The sequence below is a fragment of the Urocitellus parryii genome, chromosome 9 (assembly GCF_045843805.1).
Source record: "Urocitellus parryii isolate mUroPar1 chromosome 9, mUroPar1.hap1, whole genome shotgun sequence".
Classification (NCBI taxonomy): Eukaryota; Metazoa; Chordata; class Mammalia; order Rodentia; family Sciuridae; genus Urocitellus; species Urocitellus parryii.
The window spans coordinates 117,104,857-117,123,061 of NC_135539.1; the positions used below are offsets into that span (position 1 = coordinate 117,104,857).

The 18,205-nt window shown below is 39.7% G+C and overlaps 1 protein-coding gene across 6 annotated transcripts in view; it reads left to right on the plus strand.

The window, feature by feature from the left end:
• The first annotated feature begins 737 nt into the window (after positions 1–737).
• Positions 738–18,205, plus strand: part of Ddx59 (DEAD-box helicase 59) — a 28,793-nt gene continuing 11,325 nt past the window's right edge. For 2 of the 6 annotated variants that reach the window (XM_026397146.2, XM_026397151.2), the window contains exons 1-4: positions 738–864; positions 2,180–2,976; positions 11,063–11,230; positions 16,251–16,340. In XM_026397146.2, the coding sequence (XP_026252931.1) occupies positions 2,191–2,976; positions 11,063–11,230; positions 16,251–16,340 (1,044 nt within the window). In that variant the 5' untranslated portion in view covers positions 738–864; positions 2,180–2,190. Of the gene's footprint in view, positions 865–945; positions 1,042–1,105; positions 1,143–2,025; positions 2,095–2,179; positions 2,977–11,062; positions 11,231–16,250; positions 16,341–18,205 lie in introns of those variants that run through there. The other 4 variants (XM_026397149.2, XM_026397147.2, XM_026397150.2 and 1 more) reach the window with 4 other exon arrangements.

An 18,205-nucleotide genomic window follows, 5' to 3' on the forward strand; every position in this document is an offset into this window, starting at 1 on the left:
GTCAGATTTTCTTTTTATTAGTATGTTTTAAATTTCACGTGTTCGTTAAATATATTATTTTGTATACATCAAATATTAGATGGGAAAATATTTAAGAATACACCCCAAGTTATTAACCTTTACTTTCCTCCTTCCCCTCCTCTTCCCCACCTTCCCCTTCTCAACCACTAGTTTCCTGGGAGAGAGCTCCAGAGGCTGGGAAGGCAGAGAAAGGCAACCCACAGAGACCAAGAACCCTGATGTGTGTGTAGCCTGTGCCTTTTTGTCTCATTTTGGGTTCTTTCTTGGTGCTAAGGTGGAGTATGGTGGTGGTTGAAACAGTACTCGGTATATTAAATGCTACCCATTAAGTGCACTGTTCTCAACTTATTCTTTCTCAACTTATTCTTGCCAGCTGAAGGCGGAACGGCGCTTTCCGGCCGAACGGGGCCTCTGTCCCTCCCTGTCACGCTCAAACTTCCCACTTTCCAAGTATGCCAGGCCCCAGCGCCACCCTCTTGCGTCTTTCCGCGCGGGTCTGACTTTTTCGCCAGTCCCGGCCTACTCGATTACGTAAATTCTCTCCAAAGGATTCCCAAACTGGGCACTCCAAACAGAACCTGCTCAGCTCCAGCTCGGCTCAGAGATTGACAGTCCGCGGGAGCCGGGGAGGGGCGTAGAAAGAGCGCGGAGCTTCCCGGCCCCGCCCCTCCTCGCCAGGCCCCGCCCCTTCCCTCTGCCGTGCAGGAGCCCGGCCCCTTCCAAAACCCGGAGAGGTGGATCGTGCGGGCCGCATTTCGGCCTCGTCTGTAGCCCGCCCGGCCCAGCGCCTGAAAGGGTGAGCCGGCCCGGAGAGGAAGCAGATGCGGCCTCCGGTCCGCGAGGGTGAGGAACCGGGGCAAGAGGCCGCGGCAGCAGTGTGGGCCCCCCAAATCGGTTTCCCTTTCCACCCTTGCAGAGCGGAGTCCAGGCCTCCGTCCCGAACCCGACGCCCCGCCCGTCGCGTTTCCTAGCAGCGCCGTGACGTACGCGCGCCTCCGGGTGCGCGGCCGCCGGGTGTAGGTGGGAGGCGACGCCTGTGGGGAGGGTCTGGGAACGCGCCAGGGTGCGGGGGGCGTTGGCGAGAACTGGAGGCCGCGAGGCTGCCTGCCCTGCCCGAGCCGGTTCGATTTCGTCATTTGAAGACTTCGTGTTCTGAGCTATTCCTTGTTCGCTTAGAGCTGTCCCCACCCACCACCCCTTTACTCTTTCAGAGAGTTAGAATGTTCATTCTGGACGCTCATTGCGTTTTATTCTCCCCCTGCCCCGGCCCGGAAAATGGAATCTGGCAATTTATGCCAATAATTTTTTTTTAAGAAAAATATTAGTAGTAAAAAATATAAGTAGATAGTCCTTAAATTAATTAAGAGTGATCTTTCCCAATTACTGTAATTTTACAAACATAATTTTGCAAGCTCTTTTTGTAAAAAATAGCTTGTGTTCTGGAGCCAGAATGCTGGGCCTCAGGCATTTTACGTGTGAGCTTGGACAAATAAACTTCATCTCTAGGTGGCTGAGTTTATGTGTAAAATGTGTTTATATATGAATATTTATATGCACGTTGATATACATATGATTTTACTATGCTATATCGTGTTATTGTGATTTTTGCAATATGGTATATAAAATATAATATATATAATATGTACACTAACTTACTTTACACACTAACCTACTTTACATGATTGTGAAGATTAGGTGAGGCACTAAACACTGGTACAAAATAAGCAGTCCATAAATGTTACTTAAAAATAACAACATTTTTCTCTATGGTTTGTGGTTTTGATTTTAAAGATTCTAACTGTGAATTATCCCTTCAGTTTTCTTTGTGAAAATATTAAAGAAGTATTTACTTTAGAATTTCTATAATATCTGACTCAAAATGCAAGTAATCAATGAATAGAAGTAAACTCGGCACACCAGGGTTGGGTTGAGCAATGTGTGCAGTATTTCTACTGCTCATGTGTGTAAAGAAAAGACTGTTTTTTTGGTTTTGTTTTTAACCAGAAGAAACTGATAAATGGAAGAAAAGCTAGGTGTAAAGTAATGCTATGTCGTCTTCACTATTCCCTTGAGGTAAAACCTTGGGACACATAATCATGTGGTACTTTATATGTAAACTGAATTGAGGGTAAAATATTTCTTACCCTTTTCTCAACAGAATATTGAAGGATGTTTGTTCCAAGATCTCTCAAAATCAAGAGGAATGCTAATGATGACATCAAAAGTTGTGTTGCTAAGAAAATTAAGCCAGAAGCCGAAGACCTTCATTTGGACAAAGGCAGAGATGTTGATGCTTTAGTTACAAAAGAAACCACTGCACCAGATAGGCCCAGAAGCGAGTCAGGCTCCTTTCCCAGTCCTGCCGGCCAGTTGGCTGAGGCAGGCTTGGTAGGACCTGAACAGGGTGCTGAAGAGCCTGTGAAGTCATTTTCCAAAACACAGCGCTGGGCAGAACCTGGGGAGCCTGTCTGTGTTGTCTGTGGCCGTTATGGAGAGTATATCTGTGATAAGACAGATGAAGATGTGTGTAGCTTAGAGTGTAAAGCGAAACATCTTCTCCAGGTTAAGGAAAAGGATGAGAAATTAAAACTGAGCAGTCCGCAGAAAGCCGGTTCTGAGCCAGAGCCTCCTCCACTTGATGATGTTTATGTCTACAAAGAACACCCCTTTATTTTGAACCTTCAGGAGGACCAGATTGAAAATCTTAAACAGCAGCTAGGAATTTTAGTTCAAGGGCAAGAAGTCACAAGGCCCATTATTGAGTTTGAACATTGTGGTTTCCCTGAGGCCTTAAATAACAACTTGAAGAAATCAGGCTATGAAGTGCCAACCCCCATCCAAATGCAGATGATTCCAGTGGGTCTTCTGGGGAGAGACATTCTGGCCAGTGCAGATACTGGCTCAGGAAAAACAGCTGCTTTTCTTCTTCCTGTTATCATCCGAGCTTTATTTGAGGTATTTATAGAGTTTGCATGTATTATTATTAAAAATAATGACATATTTGCCGTTTCATCCTTTTTAATTTTTTTTTATGTTTCATTCTTAACCATTTTAAAAATGCAAGTTGAAACTAGGTATTTATAACTTTAGCCACTGGAGCTCCTCCTGATTTTGCTTCTTATAGTTCATATGCAAAACATAATTTTAGAGAATTTTTCCATTTTAAATTGAATCAAAGATCTCTGCATTGAAGGTCTAAAAAATTATTTACAAAACCTGTATTTTCAACAGATTATCTCTTTTTTTTTTTTTTTTTATTGGTCGTTCATAACATTACATAGTTCTTAATACATCATATTACACGGTTTGATTCAAGTGGATTATGAACTCCCGCTTTTACCCCGTATACAAATTGCTGTATCACATCAGTTACCCTTCCATTGATTGACATATTGCCTTTCTAGTGTCTGATGTATTCTGCTGTCTGTCCTATTGTCTACTATCCCCCCTCCCCTCCCCTCCCCTCCCCTCCCCTTTTCTCTCTCTACCCCTTCTACTGTAAATCATGTCTTCCATTTGTATTCTCTTGACTTACCCCTCCTTACCTCTTATATGACATTTTGTATAACCCTGAGGATCGCCTTCCATTTCCATGCAATTTCCCTTCTCACTCCCTTTCCCTCCCACCTCTCATCCCTGTTTACTGTAAATATTCTTCTCAAGCTCTTCGTCCCTACCCTGTCCTTGTTTACACCCCTTATATCAAAGGAGTCATTTGGTATTTGTTTTTTAAAGATTGACTAGCTTCACTTAGCATAATCTGCTCTAATGCCATCCATTTCCCTCCAAATTCTATAATTTTGTCATTTTTTAATGCAGAGTAATACTCCATAGTGTATAAATGCCACATTTTTTTTATCCATTCATCTATTGAAGGGCATCTAGGCTGGTTCCACAGTCTTGCTATCGTGAATTGAGCTGCTATGAACATCGATGTAGCAGTGTCCCTGTAGCATGCTCTTGTTAGGGCTTTAGGGAATAGACCGAGAAGGGGAATAGCTGGGTCAAATGGTGGTTCCATTCCCAGCTTTCCGAGAAATCTCCATACTGCTTTCCAAATTGGCTGCACCAATTTGCAGTCCCACCAGCAATGAACAAGAGTGCCCTTTTCCCCGCATCCTCTCCAGCACTTATTGTTGTTTGACTTCCTAATGGCTGCCAGTCTTACTGGAGTGAGATGGTATCTTAGGGTAGTTTTGATTTGCATTTCTCTGACTGCTAGCGATGGTGAGCATTTTTTCATGTACTTGTTGATTGATTGTATGTCCTCCTCTGAGAAGTGTCTGTTCAGGTCCTTGGCCCATTTATTGATTGGGTTATTTGTTATCTTATTGTCTAATTTTTTGAGTTCTTTGTATATTCTGGTTATTAGGGCTCTATCTGAAGTGTGTGGAGTAAAGATTTGTTCCCAGGATGTAGGCTCCCTATTTATCTCTCTTATTGTTTCTTTTGCTGAGAAAAAACTTTTTAGTTTGAGTAAGTCCCATTTGTTGATTCTATTTGTTAACTCTAGCGCTATGGGTGTCCTATTGAGGAATTTGGAGCCCGATCCCACAGCGTGTAGATCATAACCAACTTTTTCTTCTATCAGATGCCGTGTCTCTGATTTAATATCAAGCTCCTTGATCCATTTTGAGTTAACTTTTGTGCACGGCGAGAGATAGGGATTCAGATTCATTTTGGTGCAAATGGATTTCCAGTTTTCCCAGCACCATTTGTTGAAGATGCTATCCTTCCTCCATTGCATGCTTTTAGCCCCTTTATCAAAAATAAGATAGTTGTAGTTTTGTGGATTAGTTACTGTGTCCTCTATTCTGTACCATTGGTCCACCCGCCTGTTTTGGTACCAGTACCATGCTGTTTTTGTTACTATTGCTCTGTAGTATAGCTTGAAGTCTGGTATCGCTATACCGCCTGATTCACACTTCCTGCTTAGTATTGTTTTTGCTATTCTGGGTCTTTTATTATTCCATATGAATTTCATGATTCTTTTATCTATTTCTACAAGATATGCTGTTGGGATTTTGATTGGCATTGCATTGAACTTATAGAGAACTTTTGGTAATATCGCCATTTTGATGATGTTAGTTCTGCCTATCCATGAGCAGGGTATGTTTTTTCATCTTCTAAGGTCTTCTTCTATGTCTTTCTTTAGGGTTCTGTAATTTTCATTGTATAAATCTTTCACCTCTTTTGTTAGGTTGATTCCCAAGTATTTTATTTTTTGGGGGGATATTGTGAATGGAGTAGTTGTCCTCATTTCCGTTTCAGAGGATTTGTCGCTGATATACAGGAATGCCTTTGATTTATGCGTGTTGATCTTATATCCTGCCACTTTGCTGAATTCATTTATTAGCTCTAATAGCTTCTTTGTAGACCCTTTTGGGTCTGCTAGGTATAGAATCATATCATCTGCAAATAGTGATAATTTAAGTTCTTCTTTTCCTATTTTTATGCCTTTAATTTCTTTTGACTGTCTAATTGCTCTGGCCAGTGTTTCGAGGACTATGTTGAACAGAAGTGGTGAGAGAGGGCATCCCTGTCTTGTACCAGATCTTAGAGGGAATGCCTTCAATTTTTCTCCATTCAGAATGATGCTGGCCTGTGGCTTATCATAGATTGCTTTTACAATGTTGAGGTATGATCCTGTTATCCCTAATTTTTCTAGCGTTTTGAACATAAAGGGATGCTGTACTTTGTCGAATGCTTTTTCTGCATCTATTGAGATGATCATATGGTTCTTATTTTTAAGTCTATTGATGTGGTGAATAACATTTATTGATTTCCGTATATTAAACCAGCCTTGCATCCCAGGGATGAATCCTACTTGATCATGATGTATAATTTTTTTGATATGTATTTGAATCCGATTCGCCAGAATTTTATTGAGGATTTTTGCGTCAAGGTTCATTAGAGATATTGGTCTGTAGTTTTCCTTCTTTGATGTGTCTTTGTCTGGTTTCGGAATCAGGGTGATGTTGGCGTCGTAGAATGAATTTGGAAGTTCTCCCTCTTTTTCTATTTCCTGAAATAGCTTGAAAAGTATTGGTGTTAGTTCCTCTTTAAAGGTTTTGTAAAACTCTGCTGTATACCCATCCGGTCCTGGGCTTTTCTTAGTTGGTAGTCTTTTGATGGTTTCTTCTATTTCCTCTATTGTTATTGGTCTGTTTAGGTTGTCTATATCCTCCTGGCTCAATCTGGGCAGATCATAGGACTCAAGGAATTTATCTATGCCTTCACTATCTTCTATTTTATTGGAGTATAAGGATTCAAAGTAATTTCTGATTATCTTCTGTATTTCTGAAGTGTCTGTTGTGATATTGCCTTTTTCATCCCGTATGCTAGTAATTTGGGTTCTCTCTCTTCTTCTCTTCGTTAGCATGGCTAAGGGTCTGTCAATTTTATTTATTTTTTCAAAGAACCAGCTTTTAGTTTTGTCAATTTTTTCAATTGTTTCTTTTGTTTCAATTTCATTAATTTCAGCTCTGATTTTAATTATTTCTTGCCTTCTACTTCTTTTGCTGTTGTTTTGCTCTTCTTTTTCTAGGATTTTGAGATGAAGTATGAGATCATTTATTTGTTGGTTTTTTCTTTTTTTGAGGAATGAACTCCAAGCAATGAATTTTCCTCTTAGAACTGCTTTCAATGTGTCCCATAGATTCCGATATGTTGTGTCTGTGTTTTCATTTAACTCTAGGAATTTTTTAATTTCCTCCTTGATGTCTTCTAAAACCCATTGATCACTCAGCAACCTATTGTTCATTCTCCAGGTGATGCTTGCTTTTTCCTTTCTTCTTTTATCATTGATTTTCAGTTTCATTCCATTATGATCAGATAAGATGCATGGTATTATCTCTACCCCTTTGTATTGTCTAAGAGTTGCCCTGTGACATAGTATATGGTCTATTTTTGAGAAGGTTCCATGTGCTGCTGAGAAAAAAGTGTAGCTACTTGATGTTGGGTGGTATAGTCTATATATGTCAATTAAGTCTAGGTTGTTAATTGTGTTATTGAGTTCTATAGTTTCCTTATTTAACTTTTGTTTGGAAGATCTGTCCAGTGGTGAGAGAGGTGTGTTGAAGTCTCCCATGATTATTGTATGTTGGTCTATTAGACTCTTGAACTTGAGAAGAGTTTGCTTGATGAATACAGCTGCACCATTATTTGGGGCATATATATTTATGATTGTTATGTCTTGTTGGTGTATGGTTCCCTTGAGCAGTATGAAGTGTCCTTCTATATCCCTTTTGATTAGCTTTGGCTTGAAATCTATTTTATTAGATATGAGTATGGACACTCCTGCTTGTTTCCGCGGTCCATATGAGTGATATGATTTTTCCCAACCTTTCACCTTCAGTCTATGTATATCTTTTCCTATCAAATGCGTCTCCTGTAGACAGCATATTGTTGGGTCTTGTTTTTTGATCCATTCTACTAGCCTGTGTCTCTTAATTGGTGAGTTTAAGCCATTAACATTTAGGGTTATTATTGAGATATGGTTTGTTCTTCTATCCATATTTGTTTATTGATGTTACTAAACCTGATTTGTTATCCTCTATGACTACTTTCCCCCCTTTACTGTCCTACCTCCCATTGTTGGTTTTCAATGTTGTTTTCCATTTCCTCTTCCTGTAATGTTTTGCCAAGGATTTTTTTAAGAGATGGTTTTCTAGCTGCGAATTCTTTTAACTTTTGTTTATTGTGGAAGGTTTTAATTTCATCTTCTAACCTGAAGCTTAATTTCGCCGGATACACGATTCTTGGTTGGAGCCCATTGTCTTTCAGTGTTTGAAATATGTTATTCCAGGATCTTCTAGCTTTCAGAGTCTGTGTTGAGAGATCAGCTGTTATCCTGATTGGTTTACCCCTAAATGTAATCTGCTTTCTTTCTCTTGCAGCTTTTAAAATTCTCTCCTTATTCTGTATGTTGGACATCTTCATTATAATGTGTCTAGGTGTGGATCTCTTATGATTTTGCACATTCGGCGTCCTGTAGGCTTCTAGGATTTGGGATTCTGTCTCAATCTTCAATTCTGGGAAGTTTTCTCGTATTATTTCACTGAATAGACTGTTTATTCCTTTGGAATGGAGCTCTGTGCCTTCCTGTATCCCAATGACTCTTAAATTTGGTCTTTTGATATTGTCCCATAATTCTTGGATGTTCTGCTCATGGTTTCTTAGCAGACTTGCTGAGCTGTCTATGTTCTTTTCCAGTTGAAATACTTTGTCTTCATTGTCTGATGTTCTCTCTTCTAAGTGATCTACTCTGCTGGTAGTATTCTCAATTGAGTTTTTAAGTTGGTTTATTGTTTCCTGCATTTCTAGAATTTCAATTTGTTTGTTTTTTATTACCTCTATCTCCCTGTGAAATTGATCTTTGACTTCCTGGATTTGTTTGTCAATGTGATCTTTCATTGTCTGATTTTGCTGTCTCATGTCTTCCTTGAGACTCCAGATCATCTGAAGCATATATATCCTGAACTCTTTATCTGATATTCCATCTGTTGCAGCTATTACCTCATCTAAAGTTGAGTTGACCTGCATTGCTTGTGGTCCTTTCTTTCCTTGTCTTTTCATACTGCCCGCGTTTCTTTCTGCTTGGTGCAACTGTTGTGTTTTGAAATTTACCCCCTATTTATTTATGTTGCTCTTGTATACTTGAAAAGTCTCCCTTGCAGGTGCGGGCGGCGGCTGTGCCCCTACTCCAATTGGGGTGACGTGTCTATCACGCTGGCGTCTCTCTGGGCCTGTTCCGGGAGTGGAAGGCGGCTCTGCTCTGTCCCTATTCCAATTGGGGTGTCGTGACTACAATGCTGGCAGATCGCTGGGCCTCTTCCGGGCGTGGGCGGTGGGCTTGGCTGGTGGGATTCCACCTAATGGCAGTCCCTAACCTCCCTGCTTGCTAATTAATGGCTTCTCTGAGGCGCCACGCCTTCTGTAACTGCGGGGCAGGCCGCGCGAATCAGTTGGCCTGGATCTCCGGGGTCCTGCTGCTGGCTGTTTTGATGTTACAAGCTGTTGGAGAGTGGTGGTGTATTCTTCAGCTTTCCCGGATGGTGGCCACTGACTGCCTGGATGGAGTGTCCGCTGTTTTGATGTTGCACTCTGAAGGAGAGTGGCGGTGTATCCTTCAGCTTTCCCGGATGGTGGCCGCTGACTGGCTCGGCGGAGTGTCCGCTGTGGGGGATGGGACTGTACCGCTTCCTTCCCCTTCTGAGAACCCGTGCTCGGCCCAAGGGTCCGTGTGGGCTTGGCTGGTGGGATTCCACCTAATGGCCTTCCCTAACCTCCCTGCTTGCCAATTAATGGCTTCACTGAGGCGCCACGCCTTCTGTAGCCGCAGGGCAGGCCACGCGAATCAGTTGGCCTGGCTCTCCGGGCCCTGCTGCAGGCTGCTGGGATCCCTGGCACTCTATCACTTTGATTTTTTCTGCTTGCCCCTCCCCCAGCGCTGGCTAGCCAGGTTTCCTTTTGGCTGCTACTGGGAGGAGGGGTTGGAGGTCAGGTGTCTCTGGTTTCCCCCTAGCCTGTATGGAGGCTCAGCTTGATACTCCCTCTCCCGGCAAGCCTAGGAGAGATTTTATGCGAATTCCCGCTGTCTGGGGGGTGAGCTGAATGACACCGACCTGTTTTGATGTCGCACTCTGAAGGAGAGTGGCGGTGTATCCTTCAGCTTTCCCGGATGGTGGCCGCTGACTGGCTCGGCAGAGTGTCCGCTGTGGGGGATCAACAGATTATCTCTTAAAAGAATAAGCTTTTGGGGCTGGGGATGTGGCTCAAGTGGTAGCGCGCTCGCCTGGCATGTGTGCGGCCCGTGTTCGATCCTCAGCACCACATACCAACAAAGATGTTGTGTCCGCCTAGAACTAAAAAATAAATATTAAAATTCTCTCTCTCTCTCTCTCTCTCTACTCTCTCACTCTCTCTTTAAAAAAAAAAAAAGAATAAGCTTTTGATCTCATGGAAAAAATTCTGCTGATTACATGAGCTGTAGTTTATGTGTCAGTTAAGCCTCCTTGGATTTTGTATTTTGAAGGAACTGCTGTCTATCAAAGTTGCAACCCTGTTGTACAGAGTTTCAAAATATACCCTTAAATATGATCCATGGTCCATCCTGAAATAATACCACCTTATCTTGCTTGTTAGCTTACAGTGTATAAAGACCTTTCACAGATAATTTGCTTGACAAACATTTTGAGTAATGATTCCAAATACAGTGAATATCCTTTATCTGAAATGCTAGGGACCAGAAGTGATTAAAAGTTTTGCTGATTTTGAAACATTTTCATAGATGTTACAGGTTGGCTATCCCTAATTCAGAAATCCAAAATACAAAATGCTCCAAAATCTGAAACTTTTGAACATCATGTTGGTGCTTAAAATGTTTTGGATTTCAGGTTTTCAGATTGGGGATGCTTGACCTATATTGAAGAGCTTGTGAGCTCTGCGTATGGCAAGGAAGGAAAAGAGTAAATATGGGCCAAAGAAAGGATAAAGGAGAAATATTTGGAAATCTAAAGAGTGGTAAGGACCAAAATAGAACTAGAAGGCAGAAAATAATATATGGATACACACATATATAAAAAATAAGTTTTTTGGTTTTTTTTTTTTTTTTTTTTTGACAATGGAAGAAACTACAAGAGAGCTGAGAGGGAAAGATAATAGGTAGAATGCCAAATTTCAACAGTATCTTCCTGGTGACTATTGGGTTTTCTCTATAGAGAAGATTGGCTAAAGATTGCAGGATCCAGTTAACAAGGAACAGTCCCTCAGTTTTCCCACTTTGGTGACAATGAACACCTCTCCCTGCCCCCAGTTTTGATCTTTCATTGTGTATCTGTATTATATAAGAAATGGATTCAATTTATGATGGTCATTGGAGGCAAAACCTGCATTCAATGATCAGAAGGCAGGAGAGCTTGTATCTCTTGGGCTGATGGAAACAGAAGGGAAATGTTCCTGAAATCACTGTGGTGATTTTTTTCCATATCAGCAGGAATTAACTGCTAGTGTTTCTGACTTGCCTTTCTTGTCTTTGCAGAGAAAAACTCCATCTGCACTTGTTCTTACACCAACGAGAGAGTTAGCCATTCAGATAGAGAGACAAGCTAAAGAATTGATGAGTGGTCTGCCACGAATGAAGACTGTGCTTCTTGTAGGGGGCTTGCCTTTACCTCCACAACTTTATCGTTTGCGACAACATGTGAAGGTAAGCATCCATTTGATATAATGTCTTTGAAAAAAGTTTTATAAGATATATAGGAGCTAATAGTTGGGGTTTTTTTTCCCCCTTGAGGAGTAAGTGTGGTTTTATGTAGCTTTAAAATTCTTGTTTAAGACTAAATATTTCTTTAAAGTTCATTTTATATAGGAGAGAAGCACAGTTTATTGAGTGCCTGTTGTATGCCAAATGCTGCTGGATATTCTCACATAGGTTATTCCATTCAACCATCACATTTGCTCTGGAGATAGGTTGGTATATCCCATCTTTTATGGTTGAGAAGGTGAAAGATCCATAGTCAATAAATTATAGTTGCTAGAATTGAAGGCTTAATTTACCTGACTACTCCTTCCTTAGTTATGCTATCATATTATAATCTATATATTCTGAGATATACAAAAATATGTAAAAGCAGTGTGGTCTAGTTATAGCTTTGGAAATTAGGTAGTAATATGGCTGTAGATAAATTACTTAACTTCCCCAAGCCTCACTTTTCTTGAGTTTGAATAGAGGTGAAGATACCTGCCTTTAAAGTAAAAATTTTAATGACAGGATTGGCACATATGCTGACCACAGTGGATGGTAGCCTTAGTGCAGGGGCTGGGTCCTGGAGGCTCCCTGCTCTTCTGAGCATCAATTGTTCAATTTTGAAGGTAATTATAGAGCTCCTCGAATCCCAGGGGAGGAACTGAGATGCCGGGGAGACGGTGGGAGCACTGTTAGAGGAAACATCAACAGTTACTTATCCGATGGCATGAAGCTCTGCAGTATTCAGGGACTTCTATCGGTGAATAATAGCCTTTCTTATATGAATGTTGTGAAGATAAAATGAGGTGTATTTGATAGATTTAAAACATGTGCCCGGCGTGGTGGCACACACCTGTACAGAATCCCAGTGGCTCGGGAGGCTGAGACGGATTGTGGGTTCAAAGCCAGCCTCAGCAAAGAGCAAGGCGCTAAGCAACTCAGTGAGCCCCTGTCTCTAAATAAAATACAAAATAGGGCTGGGAATGTGGTTCAGTGGTCGAGTGCCCCTGTGTTCAATCCCTGATACAAAAAATATATATATATATGTAAAATATAATTGTAAGACATTACAGATTAATAATGGGACATTGGATCAATGATTTTTCAGCATGGACCTTCAATATATAAAACAGATAAATATTTTTTTATTAATATAAAATTATAAGTTTAACAATGTATTTTATAAAGTAAACATTAAAAATATTTGGATTGGGGCTGGGTTTATGGCTCAGTGGTAGAGTGCTAGCCTTGCAATGCATGAGGCACTGGGTTCGATCCTCAGCACCACATAAATGTAAAATAAATATATTGTGTTCACCTAAAACTAAAAAATAAATTATTTAAAAAATATTTTGATGGACATCAATTTGAAATTGGGTTATTATAATTCACATCAGCCTCTGAATTAAATTTATTTTTGTTGCATAGAATATAATAGGTATGTAGGTGCAAATTCTAAATAGCTTTTAAGCAGCTAATCTTGCATTCTCATTCTTAAAATAAATAATTTAATGCATTGGTAGTAATCTCCAGTTTGCAGCTTGGAGTAGCTCATATGGTTGAGTACAGTGTTTTCACTGTATTTCACTTATTTTTAAGTCTCAAACTTAAAAAATGGTGGCCAGTACACTATACAAACCTCGGTTTCCCCAAGCTTCTTGAAAGTACGTTGTTAATTTGATGCCCCATGTATCTTACAGTATCATTTCTACAAAGACATTATCCTGTATAACCACAATGCAATTATAGAATCAGGAAATTAACATTGATATTAGAATACATCAGGAATTGGCATTGATAATCATCTATACCTTAGACTCTTATTTTTATAATTGTCCCATTTTTTTAATAGCACAAAAATCCCATTCAAAATCAAATTGCATTTAGTTGTCATGTCTCTGTCATCTCCTTCAGTTTAGAACAGTTCCTCAGTCTTTTTGGTTTTGTCATGATCTTACCATTTCTAAGATTTACAGTCTGCTGACTTTAAAGAACATCCCTTAATTGATTAGATTCAGCCTATCTTTGACAGAAATTTTACAGAAGAGATGCTTTGCTTTTTTTTTAATTGTATCCTTTTAAGTGGCAGATTTCAGTCTGTCTTTTCTGAGTGATAGTATCTGTTAAGTAAATGTAGGGGCTGGGATTGCACCCGCCTAGCATGTGGGAGGCCCTGGTTCGATCCTCAGCACCACATAAAAATAAATAAATAAAGATTAAAAAAAAAAAAGCAATATAAAGTTTCCCTTTTTTTGTTATTAGTAAATATTTGGGGAGGAGTACTTAGATATATGTAAATTTGTGTTTCACCAAACTTTTATTTTATTCATTTATTTATACCAGTATGGACTCATCATTTCCTATTTTATTCAGAAGTTTATAATCTGTTATGGTCATTATTTGTTTGGTATTCCACTTGTCCTTGATTTGACCAATAGAAGTACCTTCAAGTTGTGCCCTTTAATCATATCTCCATGATTCTGTGCTTGCCTTATTCTTCCCTGACCCAGCCTGGCATGTCTTTCCAAAAACTCTGGCTCCTTTGGTGGAGAATTGTATTTAGAAACCAAGATTGAGTTCTCCCCATGATCATTGTGTTTGGACTATTACTGCTTTTAGGACCTTGTAGTAAATAGATCTGGGGGATAAATATAAGTGTGTGTTTTTCTGTGTGTAGTTATTGGAGACTATGAGATAATGAGTTCATGTTAATAGTTACAATTCTAATTCAACAAAACAGGAATTCCTTTAAGTTTCTTTTTTTTGTTTGTTTGTTTGTTTGTTTCCATATTTGTAACTCTTATAGGTGAAACCAGCCACTCACTTTTTTTTGTTTTTTAAATTTTTTAAGATGAACACACGGTATAGTTATTTATTTTTATGTGATACTGAGTATCGAACCCAGTGCCTCAGGCATGTGAGGCAAATGCTTTACCACTGAGCCACAGCCCCAGCCCCCCACTTTTCTTTTTTTAGTTATTGATTTGACCTGTCCCACCACACACACTGCCCCCTCCCACACGGTGATGCTTCCTTACTAGGTCCCACTCCACTTCCACCCCTCAGGCTCCAGCCCTCTTCTGCTCCTGCTGTCATTCCCACCCCTCACACCAGCCTGTGTGCATTCCCCAGTGCTCTCTGAGAAAAAAACACTGAAACATTTTTCAAGACCTAGGGCAAAATAAAGACCCTTTTAGATAAACAAAACTGCAAGATTATTACCATCTGAAGGAGCTTTCAAACTGAGGTATTCTACAGATAAATAATTCTAGAAAGAAAGGTGTGGCATAGGTAAATACTGGCCAAAATCACATGGTGTTAAAGCATTTATCCTTGACTATTCAGGAAAATAATATAAAAGTTTTAATTATCTTCATACTTTATTAAATTATATATTTGTTAAAATGCAAGGGAAGACACTGCAAAAATGAAAAAATAATTTATAACCTAAAACCAGCAGATAGGAAGAAGAGAATAGAAGAAGTACACTCAACTCAAAATAACTAAAATTGATTTGAATATTTGTGATGTTTCTGAGGTACTTAAGCAGAACTTTATAGTTCTAGGACACGGATCTTTATAACCCTGAGATTTTATCATCCTCAGTGCTTTTTACCATTCTGTTGTTATATATTTGAAAAGTGGAATACAATTAAATTTATTAGATCATGTGTAATTCTACTTTGTACCAGGAACTCTCATTTAATTGTCACAATAATTATTATCATTTTCATTTTCTGGGTGAGAGAACAGATACACCATTATTAAATACTAAAGAGTAGGGTTGTTGCTGAAGTTTTACTAAAGAGCCCCTACTTTTAGCTGCTACTTTAAGTAATATATTATAAAACTCTTAAGAGCCTTGACTAAACATATAAATCATTGTACCCAGCATTTTAATTATAAAAGAAATAATGGTGGCACACCTCTGAAATCCTAGCAGTTCAGAAGACTGAGGCAGGAGGGTCGAAAGTTCAAGCCAGCCTCAGCAACTTAGCAAAGCCCTAGGTAATTTAGCAAGACCCTGTCTCAAAACAAAAAATGAAAAGGGCTGGTGTTGTGGTTCAGTAGTTAAGTTCAATCCCTGGTACCCAGAAAAAAAAAAGGAAGAAAAAAAAAGAGGAAAGAAAGAATAGGCCAAAAGAGGTTAAGGAATTTGCATTTATTCACAGAGCCAACTAGCTGTCAGCCAGCCTACAAGCCCCTTTCTTGTCCTTGCCAATCCTCAAGCCTCACTCTCCATTACACACCTCCCTTATCAGCTGTAGGCCTCAGTGGTCTCCCAGTCTCAGAAATTATATAGATGCTTTCCCTCTGCCTGGACCACTCACCTTGCAGATTACCACTGATTCTGTAGTTTGAGCTCAAGTTTAAGGTAGGACTGACAACAGATACCTCCATTTATTGTATACCTTATGAAAGAACGATCAAGGCTTGCCGTCAGAGAAAATGCCCGTTTATTGAGGAACAGCTCTGCATATTTATAGAGCTGGGGGTGGTTTGACAGTTGGCATGGGGTGCTTTTTGATTGGTGGGTAAGGATCAGGTGAGCCAGCAGGGCTAGTCTGATTGGTGCGTTAAGGATGAGGTGAGCCAGCAGGGCTAGTCTGATTGGTGGGTAAGTATCATGTGAGACAGCAGGGCTCACCATTGGACTGCAGGATCATCTGAGCCAGCTCAGCCATTGGACAGCAGGATCATATGAGCCAGTAGGGCTCACCATTGGACGGCTCTTCTTGGGGGATGGGGAAGTTAGTCTTTGGAGCCGGGACTACTCCCAACACCATACTTATCTCATTAGCATTATTTGTTTCTTCCTTTATATTCCATGTTTTCTGAGAATAGAAACTATGTCTGACTTCTCTACCAATGAATTTTGAGTACTTAGCAAGTATCTGGCACATATTAGTCACTCAATAAAAATAGAATAAATGAGTAAATGTTGTCTAATTCTTAAATTTGTTTTTTCTCTTTTATTTAGGTTATCATAGCAACCCCCGGGCGACTTCTGGATATAATAAAACAGAACTCTGTAGCACTTGGTGGAATAAAAATTGTAGTAGTAGATGAAGTAAGTAGTGGTGTTTAAAAATATTAGTCACATAATTGTGTATAACTCATAAATTATGTTATAAATTCATAAAGTATGTTATAGTTATAAAATTTTATTGTATATGTAGGGCATTTTCTCCACAGGGAAAAAAATTCCATGACTTTTAAAAAATTACAGTAGTGGTACTTAAGCTATTTCCTATGTAGAGCTAACGCTAAAATTAAACCAGAACTCTTTTCCTAATTGACAGGAAACATAAGTTCAACTGGTACTATCTTCTTAGTGATAAATTTTTTAAACATTTGATGCTTCATATCATTTGTCTGCAAAAGTAGGGGAATCAGTGACATATAATTATTACCAGGAATTGTGGAGGAGGTAGCTAAATAATTCTTAGTTGGGTGACCTTTTTTCTTTCTTTTTTTCTGTGTGGTCATAAGCACTCGTGGTTATAATTTTCATTGTTAGTATACCATCATAGGCATTTTGTATTTTGGGCTTCTATAAGAAGGTAAGTAACTGCATTATTATTATAAATATTATGTCATATTCCATCATACACACAAACATGAGAATACAGAACCGTGTACCAGCCCACACTGGGTATATTCCATTCCTGCTTGCAGGGCACATTTAACTTCACATAGGTCCCACCAGAAGTGATAGAGTTTTGGTGTTACCCAGGAATGACAGAAATGTGGAATGCCAGATGTTGATCAGTGATAGCATCCTGGTATGTCCTCTAAACCCAAGTAAGTAACAGTAGCAAAGACTCTGAAGACCAAGGTTTAGACATTTGTGCCACATCCTATGAAACTTTGGAAGTTACTTAATCTTCTAGAGCAGTGGCCAGAATGAAGAATGGTTGCAGAGATGTCTCATAGACTAAAAAGTCCTAAAGAATGTAAGATTATGTTTTTCTATCGTTTAAAATATCTGCTAAGTCGGCATTTTCCTGCCATGGTCTGTTTATGGAACTCATTTATTGCATGTGATCATCATCAGATATAAACTGCCCATAAGACTACATTTCCATTTGTTGTTAAACTCATGTTCCTAAGTTATCCATATCATTGGAGCCTGAGAAAAGATTTTTTTTTTTTTGGTACTAGGGGTTGAACTCAGGGGCACTCAACTACTGAGCCACATCCCCACCCTATTTTATATTTTATTTAGAGACAGTGTCTCATTGAGTTGCTTAGTGCCTCACTTTTGCTGAGGCTGGCTTTGAACTTGCAATCCTGCTGCCTCAGCCCCCTGAGTTGCTGGGATTACAAGCATGTGCCACCGCGCCTGGCTGAAGAAAGATTCTTGTGTGGAATTTAGTTATGTTCCATTCATTCTCAGTTCTCTTCATAGCATTTTCATTACCTTTGGTTAATAAGATTTCAGACATTAATGTAAAAGAAGTACCTGTTCAGCAAACATGCACTGAGTGCCTGTCACATGCATCCCCTGTCCCAGCTCCTGGATAAGTTTGATCGGAGTTATAGAGTTTTGAATACCTGCTGAAATCTTATTGAAGAACGAAAGGCAAGAACATTATCCTATCTGCCGAGATAACAATAGTACTCAAATGGATGAGATAGGGCAGGGTTTGCAAATGCTTTCTGTAAAATACCAGATAGTAAATATGGTAGGCTTTGGGGGCCATCCTGGTCTCTGTTGCAGCTAGTCCATACACATATACAGCATGACAGTGACTCTGTGTGTGTGTGTGTGTGTGTGTGTGTGTATACACTGGGGATTGAACCCATTCCAGGCAAGTGCTTTACCACTGAGCCGTGTCCTTAGCCCCTGCAAAACTTTATTTACAAAAACTGGTAAAAGTTGGACTTTATCCTGAGGGCCTTCATTTGCCACTGATAAAAGCTGTTGGTAAA